The 13602-nt window shown below is 44.9% G+C and overlaps 1 protein-coding gene across 3 annotated transcripts in view; it reads left to right on the top strand.

The window, feature by feature from the left end:
* The window catches only part of Gug (arginine-glutamic acid dipeptide repeats grunge), an 85986-nt gene that overhangs the window by 40802 nt on the left and 31582 nt on the right, over positions 1–13602 (top strand). For all 3 annotated transcript variants that reach the window (XM_050195484.2, XM_050195487.2, XM_050195486.2), the window contains exons 12-13: positions 6738–6882; positions 8711–9069. In XM_050195484.2, coding sequence (XP_050051441.1) covers positions 6738–6882; positions 8711–9069 — 504 coding nt within the window. The remainder of the gene's footprint in view (positions 1–6737; positions 6883–8710; positions 9070–13602) is intronic.

Consider the following 13602-nt stretch of genomic DNA (forward strand, 5'->3'; position numbering starts at 1 on the left):
CGTAGCGCACGGTGATGCCAGACACTCCTTTAAACACAATCGCTGCACTTCTTGCGCACTCACCTGTCTCGCCCACTGAATACTGAATAGTATGTCATATCAGTGCAGTCTAGAATGCCGCTGGACATGCTGGCTGATGATCTGATGACATCAACCTGCAGTTAGGCCTAGTAGACCCCACGGTGGTAGTAGAATGCCACTTTGGACAGAGCAGGTGGTTGCGGCCGTTCCGTTCGTGCCAGCCGTTCGGCAGCACGCCATTATCCGTGGTCTTCAGCTGCATGAACACAAGCGAAAGTAAACAAAGATGGCCCACGCAAACTGGCAGCAGTAGTGGAGACAGTGGCCACATAAAACAAATAAAAAAAATGGCCGCTTCAGTCATGTCAACCATTTGAGCTTGCGTAAGATGCGTACAAAATTAGCTTCAAAACAAGTCCAAGATGACGGTGGTCGGCTAGCGGCTGCGGCCACGGCTTGCGCGGAAAGTTTGACCAAATTTTGCCTGGCGCAGGGCGTTTCGTGGCTCCCGTGGCATTTTGAAAGCAGATTTGTTCCTATTTACCAATCGAAATCAGTGTTAATAATTTGCGGGCAAGTACTTGAAGGCATAAACATTTCTAAAATGAATTTTTCTCAAAATCAACTTTTCTTAGATTTTTTATCATTCTAGAATCCACGTCCCCCCTTAAAAAAAAGCCTGTTTCACAACAATTTCTCATAGTCAAGTGCTGTGCCACAGGTACAGACCATATTGGTGGGTGTGGGAGCACCACTGTGCCATGTGTAGTAGCCGTGCTTTAGTTTTGGGACTCCCATTTCTCACTGCACGGAACCTCTAATGGCAGACAAAAGCTAGCCCATGAGACCAACGGAATGCAAAGCTACAGTTTTTATTGACTGGCCTGACTGTATCAGCACTGCTATCGCAACTGCAAAAACTGCGGTTGTGCGAATAGCGGCATTCCAAATCAAAGGCTAATGTTCAAAAAAAACTACGTTCAAGTATCAAGGCAAATAACCAAATACAGTTAAACCTTGATATAATAAAGTAGGTAAAATCTGCAATTTCCTTCATTATATCGAAATTTCGTTCTGTTGAAATTCAAACTTCTATGCAAATAAGTCCTGTCACCGATCTATTTTTCTTACATGAAAAGGGGCCGCAGAATTTTCCAACTTATTGGGCAATCGAAAAAAGCAAATTTTGAATGAGAAAACGTTTTATTTTGATAAATTTGGAAGTCGGCAACGAATGATGCAATTTCATGCCGTGTACGTGGATAGTATCTTCTCGACGGTACAAATTGAGTGAATCCAGCCACGCCTTCACGTGCACTCCATTGCTGTAACTGATAGCGTCACTTGCCAAGGTTGAGTGTCTTCCTATATTTATTCCACTGACAAGGGAATAAAACTATAGTTGCAAGTAGCGCTCTGTGTTTCTCTTCTGTGTGTCTCGTCGAAATGTTGTGCAATCCAGCCTCTAATAGCGTCACCCGCACTGGGATGACGCTATCAGGGAAAGTGCCGGCTAGGGGCAGTGAATGCTTCGTCTGCCTCTCACTTCAACAGGTCACCTTAATTCGAGATTACGCAACCTCCAATACTAAATGCGCGGTAAGGCAGCTTCAATGGCACCACGCTGTCTCGGCACGCACTCTTCGCATATGCGGCAGATTACCTCTAAAGCAGGGTGCGTGGCTACATGTGTGCTCAGCTGCGCTTAGAGCCATGCGCAGCCATGGCCTAGACGCTCACCAACTTACCCCCCAATTCCCCCCCCCCCCCCCCCCCCTCACATGAGCTCACTCCCCTCCTTCTCTGTTTCATCGCCTGCACGAAGGCGGCACTCGGGAAGCCACCATCTTTCTTCTCTGCACGCTTTCACTTGCACCTAAAGCGCACAGTGCATGGGGAAGGATAGGATCTTACTGCACTTATACGGAACATGATGTGGCTCCAGTTCAGTGGTCGCTCTTGTGGGGCATGATTTGAGAGGTATGTTTATTTATTTATTTATTTATTTATTTATTTATTTATTTCAAAATACTGCAGGCCAATGTGGTGGCCCAAGCAGGTGTGGGTTACATCCAACATGGATGTACAAAACAACAGACAACAAAAAGCAAGCAAGATAGAAAAAAGAAAAAAAAGAAAAAGAAAGCTTAAGAGAGAACGTGACACTCCAACTCAGCGAGTTTGCAAACAGCCGCTTCTAATTCAATTATTTGACCATCTGAGTCCGCGGAAGTTTCCATTTATTGTCTCAGCTTTCTTTTGCGGAGCAGCGGTGAAATTTCTTTATATTGAAATCTCATACAAACTCACCTCATTATATTGAGGTTCTAAATACATGGCCTTCTATGGACAAGAACTTATGAAAAGTTAAATACTTTGTTATTTCAACAGTTTCGTCATATGGGATGTTTGTTATATCAATGTTTAACTGTATTTTCTAATTTCTAAACAAAGTGAAATATAAAGGCTGTGTAGATTTTGTTTTGTAAAGAAGGTTCATATGCGTTATTCTATAAATGTGATGCCATTCAGAACTAAACTTTCTGTCAGCTGAGGAGCTTGTAATTAAGCAATTGAAATGTAGTCCTATCTGGCACACCATGACAAAATAATGGGGAGACATAGGAACAGCTCGCCATTGGATGTTGTGGAAGCAAAGTGTAATACTGCAGCACCACAAGTGGTTTTAAAGGTATGCAAACATTATGAGATTGTCTGCATGATAAACTGAGTTTCCTAAGCCAGTGAAACAAATCTACAGGCTGCCTAAAGCGGAAGCATTCTTATTGAATGACTTGAATTTATTGAGTACTACAGTGCAGTCCACTTATAATGACACCACATATAACTATATATTAGTTACAGCAAGGAGTTAATTCCAGAGTATCAACTTATGCGTTAAGGCTATGAGAAAGAAAAGCCATATATAATATGTATATAATATATGTATATATATGTATATGTATATAATATATACCGCATATCAGACATAACAATTGAAGTTCTGCCTTTTAGGCGGCGCTTTCCATGCAAAATAATGATGAAATTTGCTTTGCTGAGTTTCTCTTAACCGAGACGATGGGAAAAGTTTGCCTACGTGAGTTCGTATTCACCGTCATTACTGCGCAGCGCGTCTTGCCAGCACTCTGTTTGCGAAAGCCATGGAGAGCATCCCAATTCGGTGCAGCGTGCCACAAGATGGCGCCAGCTACTTTGCATCTGCATAGCTGGCGAGCGTCCAGATAGGGGGGGAACAAGAAATGAACTGCACCTGCCCTCCCTTTCTACAATCTCCCCGTCTTCCTCAGTGAGCGCGGAAGCACTGGTAGGTGCCCCAACAAAGCGCAAACTGTGTAGCTTGAGATGAAGCTGCAAATTTTGCAAGGCTCAAAAGTACCAGCTTCTGCAGTCGATGATATTGACGATTCTGAAAACTGTGGGCGCTACGATCACGAAGGCTAGAACCAGGGACCATGCCGATAAATGGAAACGATGGGTTTTCTGCGCCAGGGTGAAACCCCCATGTGTGAAACCAACATGGTGGCAGCCGTTGACATCACCGAACTCTGGGAGCACGTCGCTACTGCCGATAAAATAAATTGTGCTTCGATGGAAGAGTTTCTGAGTGCAGATAGCACCGCCTTGTTCTGCAACAGATGACAGCGTTGTGTGACAGATGCGAGGAGATCGACCGTGGCCCATCTTTTACACAGACCCCAATGTTCCCGCAATATGCAATGTCGTCGATAGCGGTGCTAATTTATTTCATGTAAGCCAAATTATAGCTGCCAGTGTTCGTGTAGCCACTGGAAGCGATGCACAGCACGGTAGTGAACCTGAAACTGAACCTGAAAGCAAGTGCAGATTTCTGACTGTGCCAAGCGCCTAACGCTTGACACGCTGTTTAGACGTATAAACATTTCATTTTTCACAGCATTCTTTCTACAACGTCAATTCTTTATCTTATTCTTGGTTTCTGAGCTCTGAAGGTATGTTTGGCAGCTTTTCTTTTCCTTCTTTGTTTTGGCAGTCCAGATATAGCAATGATTGGTTGTAACAATCAGATTTCTCGTTTTTCTTGATATCGTTATAAGTGGACTGCACTGTAATTAGCTACGGCATAAATTTGCTCTGCAAACTTGTGCCTCTCTGCAGTGACCACTTCGGAGTTTAAAAAGAAACGAAATAGGAATACAGTGCAGTCCACTTATAACGATATCTATATCTGGACCGAAAATACTCTTGCAGCTTCGAAACCAAATTTGCCACTTGCATTAAAAATAGATGTAGAAAGTGGACAGTGAAAAATATGTTTATGTATATCTCTAAATAGCCTGTCAAGCGTTAGGCATGCTGAAATAGCCAGAAATCTGGCCTTGCTTTTGCAGGAGCTCCAGGTTCACAACTGCAGTGTGCATCACCTCCAGATGCTGTGCAAGCACTGGTGGCAATAATTTAGCTTGGATGAAATCAATGAGTGACTCGATCGGAGTCGATGTCAAAGACAAGTGTGGCGGAATGGGCTTGTTGGTACATCTTGAATGGCAGTGGTTGAGCGCTTAGTAAACGATATCCCTTTGTGCACCCGTGTGTCTCCTTTCTTTGTCCTCATCTTTACTAAGCACTCAACTACTGCCAGTCAAAGACAGGCCATCGTCAATCTCGTCACGTCCGTCGCACAACGCTGCCGTCTGTCGTGACAACGATGACCCCTTCAGATATCGCTTTGCAGAAGGAGGCAGCACTACCTGCACTCAGAAACTCCTCCATCATGTTCCACTGTTAGTAGCAGCGTGCTCCCAGGGGGTGTGTTCTGGGACGATTACTTTGAGGCGATACTATTGCTTCAGCCATCAGGCATGTGCTGATTGGCTGCTTGAGCAAAAATGTATGAGCGGATTGGCTGGTTGAGCACTACGTCATCAAAGGCCGTGTATTGCTGAAAGTTATCATCCCAGAATACGTCTCCTGCTGCGTCGGGGCTGCTTTCGCAGTGCATTTCCATGCTCACTGGGAGAGCATAGAAAGGGCAGGCGCCGCTTCGCCTTTGGCTTTTTCTCTGTCTCTCTTTCTCTGCACACGTGAAGCACCATCGCAGACGACGTGGACACGGAGTGGCTGGCACCAACTCGCAAAGCTCTCAGTGGCTTTCGCAATCAGTGCGGTCGGGACCAACAGCGGGACATGCCGTGCAGTAATGGTGGCAGATACAAATTCACATAGGCAAAGTTTTCGCCCTGACCCGGCATCATACGTTTAAAGAGAACTTGGGAACAGATGTCATGATTATACTACATGGAAAGTGACATTCAGAATGCAAAATTTTGATCATTATACCCTATATTCGGTGAATAAAGTTTTTTTTTTCCTTCTAGCCCTAATGCATAAGTTTATAGGAGTCTTAAGTTCACTCATCGTTATAACCAGCATATTGTTATATGTGGTACCTTTATAAGTGGACTGCACTGTATTAGATTAAGCTAGGTTGGCAAATAATGGCTATTGAATACCAAAAAGTTCTATATTAGCCAAGCAAAGGAACTTGGCAGGCCAGATAAGATTCAAAAGCAAAAGACTGGTTGTGAGGCCACCTTGAAGTAGCTATACTGATGTCATGATTTAAGTAGTGCCTGCCACTGATTAGTTAGTAGTTTTTTAAATGGCGATTACATAGTGTTCTGAATGAACCAAAGACTGGACTTAAGGAGTTTTCATTTTGTTTGCTACACAAGAAACTACCCTAACACATGTAGGTATAGTCTACGCTCCCTACAATGGGCCTGCGTACAACAGACTTTTGGATACAATGGACCATATTTCAACCTTAGTTTGGTCTGCCTATTTTATTAAAGCAACCAAGTTTGCCTTTAACGGACCATGCTTCAACGAACTATCGGCTATAGCAGACGAAATTAGCGGCAATTTTTGCCAATCAGGCATACAAAATGGACTTTTGCCATGACCACACAGGCTGGCAACTGACTTGCGTGGGTCAGCCGACCATCGTGGTTCAATATTTTGTGCGCAAGGGATGGAGGAAAGCGCACGGTCTTTCTTGCACGAGGCACAAGGGGAAAGCGAGGGAAAGAGGGGGGATTCACCTCCGGTGGCTGCTATTAACAGCATGCCTGTGTGGGAGCCGTATCTTGAAAGCGATCTGCGATGTGAACAAAGTGCGCCCAGTGCCAGTAGCTTCATATGTGCTGTGTTTTCGACGTTTAGCTTGCGTTGAAGCGAGAGACAGCACGAAGGTCAAATCGCTCGCTGCTGTTGCCGCGCTTATCTTTCTTAATTTGCTATCACAATTGATGCTTCGCCTATCGAGTGGTGAAACCGACGTTTTCCTTTTTTTTTTTCTTTAAATGTTCGTCCCTCACTCTTTGAAAACAAAGTTATTAGAGATCACAACGATAGTTTCAGAACTAAGGATTTATAGGATTATCAGGGTCCATTGTAACTAGAGTCAACTGTATTTGAAATCCCTAATGTTGCATTGTCATGGCGTGAAATTAAAAAAAAAAACAACTTTGGGCCTTCGTTTTCTGCAGTACCAATCAATATTTTTTTTATGCCAAGTGAATGCAAATTTGAAACACAGTTCCATCACTCTGAACTGATCTAGTGTTGCTCTTTAATGGTCCTTTTAAGCATTTACATAGTTGCTCTTGCCAAGTGTGCAGTGTTGAATGTCGCTCCCTTCCTCGCTCACATGCCAGCTTTCTGCGGCACTGGAGTCGAGGCGAATTCAACTCTTGCGCTCGCACGGACTTGACCTTCAAGCCCGTTCCTGATTCGAAGCTGGCGAGAAAAAGGGAGGAGAGGGCACGCAAGGCAGCCGAGAAAGAAAGGGAGGAAGCCAAGGTGAGTGCCCACACAGTGCAGAAGGCACATTAATTCTCAGGGCGCCGAAGATGTGGTCAGCTGCATTGTCAGCTGCATTGTCAGCTATCTGAACCAGTTATTTGGTTCAGATAGTTCAAAAAGGCCTTGTCACTCTCGCGCTATATACAGCTGGTCACTTTCAAGTGCTCCGGAGCATTTGGGACACTTCACCTAACTCATCGGAGTGCCTCTCTCGAGCTAAGAGTGCTTGAAGGTGCTGTCACCCCTAATGTTGTAGCTCAACAAAGACCTTACAAACTCTGGTTACAATGAATTTGACTGCACTCTGGGAGGAGCTGAACATTTGGCTTGGGCCCTGGCTCTTTGGCTACAATTTTGAGCAGGCTCTATATTGTTGCAAACCAAGTTAGAGGGAGGTAGGAACCAGTTGAATGTACCATAAAGTTTGCGGCTTTGACACTTTTGCCTTAGTAGCCAGTCAGCCCTGGAAACAACTTTATCTTCATTTATTTGGAAGAACAAATGGAGCTTGTTGACAATATTCCGTATGTCAACAGTCAAGCTGTAGCAATTACAGGGTGAACTATTGATTTGCTTTATGGAGGATGGCTGGCCATGTATAACACATCTAGTGCCATGTATAAAACTATATGGCCCAGTTATTATGAAACGACGCTTTTATGTGCACACCTTGCAATTCTTGTGACCTTTCATCAGTCTTGAGGGCACACTTATAACTGCATGTCACTATCACTGAGAGGAAAACTTGTAATTCACTTGCACTCTTCGTCTAGCCCGTTTTTTTTCCTGTGTTTGTTCTTTCTTAGGTGCAGCTCTTCCTAAAGAAAGCATAACATCGCAAACCAAAACCATGCATGTTACTCGAAAAGCTTCACAATTTAAAATGAATTTTTTCTTGATACCCAGAAGCACCACTTGTTCACGTCAGTTGCTCTCCCAGCTGATGCACTTGATTAAAAAAAGCTAGTACGGTAGAGTGAAAGGGTAGATTATTGGTAAATTTGAAAGTGCTGGTAGCTAGAAAGATGCTTAACAAAATCAGTTGTTTCACTCCTTATAATGAAAGTAGATTGATGGAAAAAGATCTTGCCATCCACATGACCATTGCTTCGTGTTCTGTGAGCAGTATCTTTTTTCATTTAAATGCTATTGCAATTGAAAATATAGGAGACCATCTGCACCTGTAGAGGCCGCTGCAATGTTATCTTTTATGCAAACTAATCTATGATGTAAGTTGATGCTAGGAAGCAGTCGTGATTTGTAGTAAGCTGTAGAAAATTGTGAAAAGTTCAGCAATGATAGCATTCCGTGGCAGAAATCGCAATTTTCAGTTGCCACTCTTGACATCATTTGTTTTGTGTCTCTGCTTCTCACAGTGGTTACGTAGCTGCTAAATGTTCAATCATGCAATTTTTTGTTTATCCGCATGTATGTAACCAATATCACTACCTTCAAACCAATGCAATCAATAACTATAGGAGTAGTACACGAGGGGAAGATTTTAGATTATGAGCAGTTTTCATGCTTTAAATTGCTTGAAAGTAATATTCAGAAAATATTTTGGCAAAGGCACGCATGAATACAACAGCAAGTGCGGTTTTGTATTATAGCTCAGCATACTACCGGAATACTTGCCGTTAGCTCCACACACAAACAATGACAGTGCATTTAGAAAGCGTTCCTCTGTATTGCGCAGGATTGTGTAATACAGGGGAACTGTAATCTGTAATCGCAAACAATTTCTTTTTTTTTTCCCGCTGCTTTTATTACTAGTGTTCTCTTACGTTGGCCATGTGGCTGGCTCCTCTGTTCTCATTCTTCGTAGCAACGGCTCAGCTCCTTGGAACACAGGAGCGGGGCATCCGAGAACAAAGCGGGCCCCAGTGGCCACCCATGCGACTTCCCCCCTGGTGCAAACCCCTACCGGGCAGCACCCCAGCGCGGTGCCGCGACCAACCCGTATGCGGCAGCGGCAGCAGCAGCAGCCGCAGCAGACACCCCCGCCCTGCGGCAGCTGAGCGAGTATGCCCGACCACACGCAGGCTTCTCCCCCAGTGGGTACCCGTCACCCCGGTCCCATCCAGCGGCCGCTGCAGCAGCTGCGGCTGCCGCCGCCATGGACCCCATGATGCTACACTACCAACTGGGCATGTATGCTGCAGCAGCTGCTGCCTCGAGAGAGAAGTGAGTGTTTCTGCACTTTTGTGACGCTCGATACTGGCTTCCTTCGCGCACTGTAGGCACGGTTTTGCATTTTTGTGCAGTCGAGCCAGGGGTCATATTCTCAGATGGTCACACTTTTGCAAGATGTGGCTTGACTAGCACTAGACACACCAACATCTATGGGCAAACAGCATTCGTAACCTGAAAGTGATCATCTGAGCATACCACCCCTGTGCTGTATACTTGATCCAGGGTGAAACGGATGAGAAAGAAGCGGTTGTAAAAAGGGCATTCGTAAAAATGACGAAATATTTATATGTATGTCGGTGACTTTGGAACTGTTCCTGCTTCTATACAAGTAAACAACTAGCTGACATGTTTGGACCTGTTCTATTCTCGTTGCCATTTGTCACCCAGTCATGTGCTCCAAGATAAGTTTGCTTGACCCTGTAAATGATAAAAATGGTATCAACAAAAAAAGCGTGGTCCTGGAAGATCTGTGCGAAAGCATGAATGAGGCATGAGATTTATCTAGGTGTGGCTCTGGGACTGATGTGTGCCGCTTCGTCAGTCATGGGGGCTTGTGGGGGTGGTGAAAGCATGCGTTGCCCTGCAAGCAAAATTATATGCAAGCATTGCAGGAAGTTCAGAATCAAGGCCCAGCAGCTATGCAAAGTATGGTATATAGTCATGTAGAGGCTGCAGCAGAGAAATTATTGTGTAGGTGTGCTGTCCACCTAATTGGTTTCCATCAGAATGCATTACTGAGGGATGATAGCTGAAATTGACGAGAGCAGTTTGGGTGTGTCGGTACAGTAAAACCTCGTTAAACCGTACCCGCTTAAACAGTAGTTTCGGTTTAAAAGTAGTAAAGTCAATTCCCCGACTCAGCGGCCATTGAACATAATGTATTTTGTATCCGCATAAATCGTACCAGCTTATTGCGTACGCATCGGTTAAAACGTAGCGTTTCCACTTTTCGTCGCGCAAACACGGCGGTGCGTCGTCTCCATCGGGCGGCCCAGCAGAACAACGAGCCTCAGAGATTGGTACAACGGCCTCCAAGCGCCCTGTGCGTTTGCACGTGAAGCCGCATCAACATCATTTCGACGCCGTGCCAGAGAGCGTTGTGACGTCGTGCAAGCGAGGACTAGCTTCATGCCGAAGCTCGGATAAAAAAGACGCCGGGTGCTCAGCATTGAAGAAAAATTAGACATGGTCCGTGCTATCAAACGTGACACGAAGAAGTCGGCGCTGGCCCGTGACATGGATCTGCTGTTGACTACAGTGAGTGGCATTTGGAATGCGAAGTTGCTCGGCAGCGCTGCTGCGACTGCGAAGCGATGTCGGCTATGAGGTTCGACTTTTCGCCATCGTTGCCTCTGTTGTTGCCGAAGTGTCTACTAGCGACAGTGATGAGGACGACACGGAAAGCGACAGCACGGGTGATTCAGGCCCGACAGTGGCATAAGCTGCGCGCTACGTCAGCCTCATGAATGCAATCGTCGCAACGAGAACAGGGGCGCGATAACGTAACTATTCCAAACCAAAAGTTTTCTGAACTCCGGCACCCGGCAATGAAAAAGGCGCCCTGGGACTTATGCAGCACTACTGCGCGCGTGCACAGAGAATACGTAACGCCAACGAGGAATCTGCCGTGCGAGTGTTTGTCGAGAGGAGGGGGCTGGCTGAGAAGCTCGCACGCAGCTTCAGTAAGTTTGAGGCCGCTGTCATCGTGCTAGGCCGCCGCGGCATCAAACGAAAATAACACTTATGTCGCGCGAAGTGAATAAATACTGCATGTTTTTTCCCCTTTCATCGCACTCTCTCCGAGCTCCGTTTTCGACAGGTAAGTGGGCGATCTCATGCTATTTTGGTTAAACAGTACTACCGTTTAGTACGTAGTTTTTCCGAGCTCCGGCCGACTACGGTTTAACGAGGTTTCACTGTACATGGCAAAAGAGTAACAGCACAAAAACAAGAGAAAGACAGAGAAAGTGCATGTGTGTGTTGCCTCTTCACTTGTCTCGTTCTTGCACTATTGCTTTTTCGATAGCTGAAGATTTGTCTGGGTGTCAATATTTTTTGTAGACATTATGAAAGCTTCATAGCATATACATAGTTACTATTGCGGGTAACATGTGGGTATGTTTTGTTTTCTTAGTGCTGCTTTTTCTAAAGGTTTTAATGAAGAGTTGTGAACTGTATATTAGCAAATTAAGGATGTATATTCTCTATTGCACAGTAAGTGACCAAGGATGCATTTTGCTCATGACTACAATGGATGCATGGCATGCATAGAGTACAAAATACATGCTTGTGCTGAAGTTACGGCCCAAGGCCATCGTATCAGGCACCTGAGAAAGGGTGACAGTCTAGCTTCTCATTCCGCCTGCCAACACTAATCAGTGCATGGGGCTAGCAGAAGTGCATGTGGTGGTAGGGGAAAGCCCTCAGTTGATCTCAGCAGCGTGGAGCACTAAAATTTGATTGTTATTCATCAAATGCATGTTTTGTTCGGTGGGAAGAAAGAAGGATCTTCAAACCTAAACAGTTCTTTCTTTCCTTCTTTTTTTTTTTTTTTTTATACAGTCGACTTTTGTCAATTCAACCATGGTGGAACCGACGAAATTGGATTGATTATGGAGCTGGTCTAAACAAGCGGTAGAAAAATCCCCAAATACACCACTGATAGATTTGATAGTACTTGCCCGATTCTCGCACCTCCGAATCTGACGCGCGCCCACTTTCTATGTGTAGTAGAAAATGAACATAAAAAGACGTTAGGGCTCCTAAACAAATTAGAAATCAAACATGCGCTCAATCTTTTAGCAAGAAGAGCAGCGTGCCTCTGATTCTGTCAATAAGGAAAGGAAAATGAAGCATGCGAACTCTGCTTTCACACAATATAGATTTATTTACCCCTTATGTCCATCATCATAATGCCCAGAGAGCACTTTATTGCTGTCTATGAACCATAACATGTCCACCTTATGATCCACTGCATGTTTAATATTTCTCAAGCGACCCCACAACAATCAAACGCTGTAGTGGCTCTCGCCTTGACTGACCACTTTGCTAGTTCGTCCTGAGACAAATGCACCGTATTTACTCGAATTTAATGCACACTTTTTCCCTGATAAAACTGGTCCTGAAATTGCGTTCGCGTTAGCATCGAGTACGACCTTAAATCTCCATTACCATATCGCTATCGGCATTTCAAAATGGCTGCCTCATACGTGCTTCGAGCCTAGCTGCTGTAGCTTCCTCCATGTGCTGCAGTGCGTGTGCTTAGGCAATGCTTCCCAGCATTTTTAGACTGATGCTTCCTCTGGAGTCCGTTTTCTGCCTTTGCTCTATCAGCATGGAAGTGCCAACTGCAAAGACATGCAGAGTTCATCACGATGCCATAATTAAAAGGAAAGCGATCACGTGTGCGGAGATGGATCGAAATCCGGCCGCATCACGGGCGTTTGGGGCTCCCGAAACTTGCGTGCGGGACTGGTGCAAACAGGAGAGGCATTCTACAACGGCGGCTGCTACGTACGACGCGGCCGCGCAACCCCTATCTTGAAAGCGATCTGCAACGGAGACAGGAGTCTACGCATCTAGGCGCACTGTGCTGTGTTCTCATCGCTTAGTTCACGTCGAAGCGAGAGGCCGCACAAAGGTCAATTCCCTCGCTCTTGCTACCACACTTCCTCACTCCAGTGTTTTGCTAGTTTTTGCGGTCATCGAGTAAGACGTGTCCATGTGTGCTTGTGCGCACGTGGCACCATGCTTGTTAATATAGCTAGTAAGCGAATGTTTAAAAGTTTATACGGCCGATAAAACTACTATCCTTACTTTTCGTATAGCTGTCTACTAATTTACTATCGTAATAGATGCTTCACCTTCGGGCGAAACTACGGCTTTCTGTTATTTATCGCAACTTTAGTGCATTGGGAGGAAATCTATTTTTTCCAAATTAGAGAAAGTTGCATTTCTGTATGAAAAAAATGAGGTGCGCGGTACTGTAAAGGACTTTTCTTTTTTTTAGGTCACGGCAAACAGGTGCAAGTTACAATCAAGGGCGCGTTAGAATAGAGTAAATATGATAATTCTCTGCAATGCCAAAAAACCGCTTGTTGCAACTCGTTTCCACTAGCTTAACATGTACAATAACTTAGAATGAGCCTTCGTAATCGAAGACCAAGCGGCACATCGTCAATGCTAGGCTACGCGAGCATGGTATGCGAAGTGCCATCTTGTTATGGCTATGAAGATGACGCTGGCTCTGATGGTAGGCTGTTATAAATGCAGTTCTGGTTTCATATTCAATTGAACTGCGTGGTTAATTTTCGGACCACATTTATTGGGTAAAGAGATTGCGCATTAAGACCAGGTAAATACTGTAATTATGCATTGTGAGCTACTGTTCTGGCTTTAGAATCTGGCCGCAAATAAGTGTTTCCAGCAGGGGATGGCGTGTGTTAAATGTATTCACTGTCTCTTTAGCTCCGCCAAGACTGACACTGCTGTTAGAGGGGTCACGATATGGGTCACCATTTGGGT

The sequence above is a fragment of the Dermacentor andersoni genome, chromosome 3 (assembly GCF_023375885.2).
Source record: "Dermacentor andersoni chromosome 3, qqDerAnde1_hic_scaffold, whole genome shotgun sequence".
NCBI lineage: Eukaryota > Metazoa > Arthropoda > Arachnida > Ixodida > Ixodidae > Dermacentor > Dermacentor andersoni.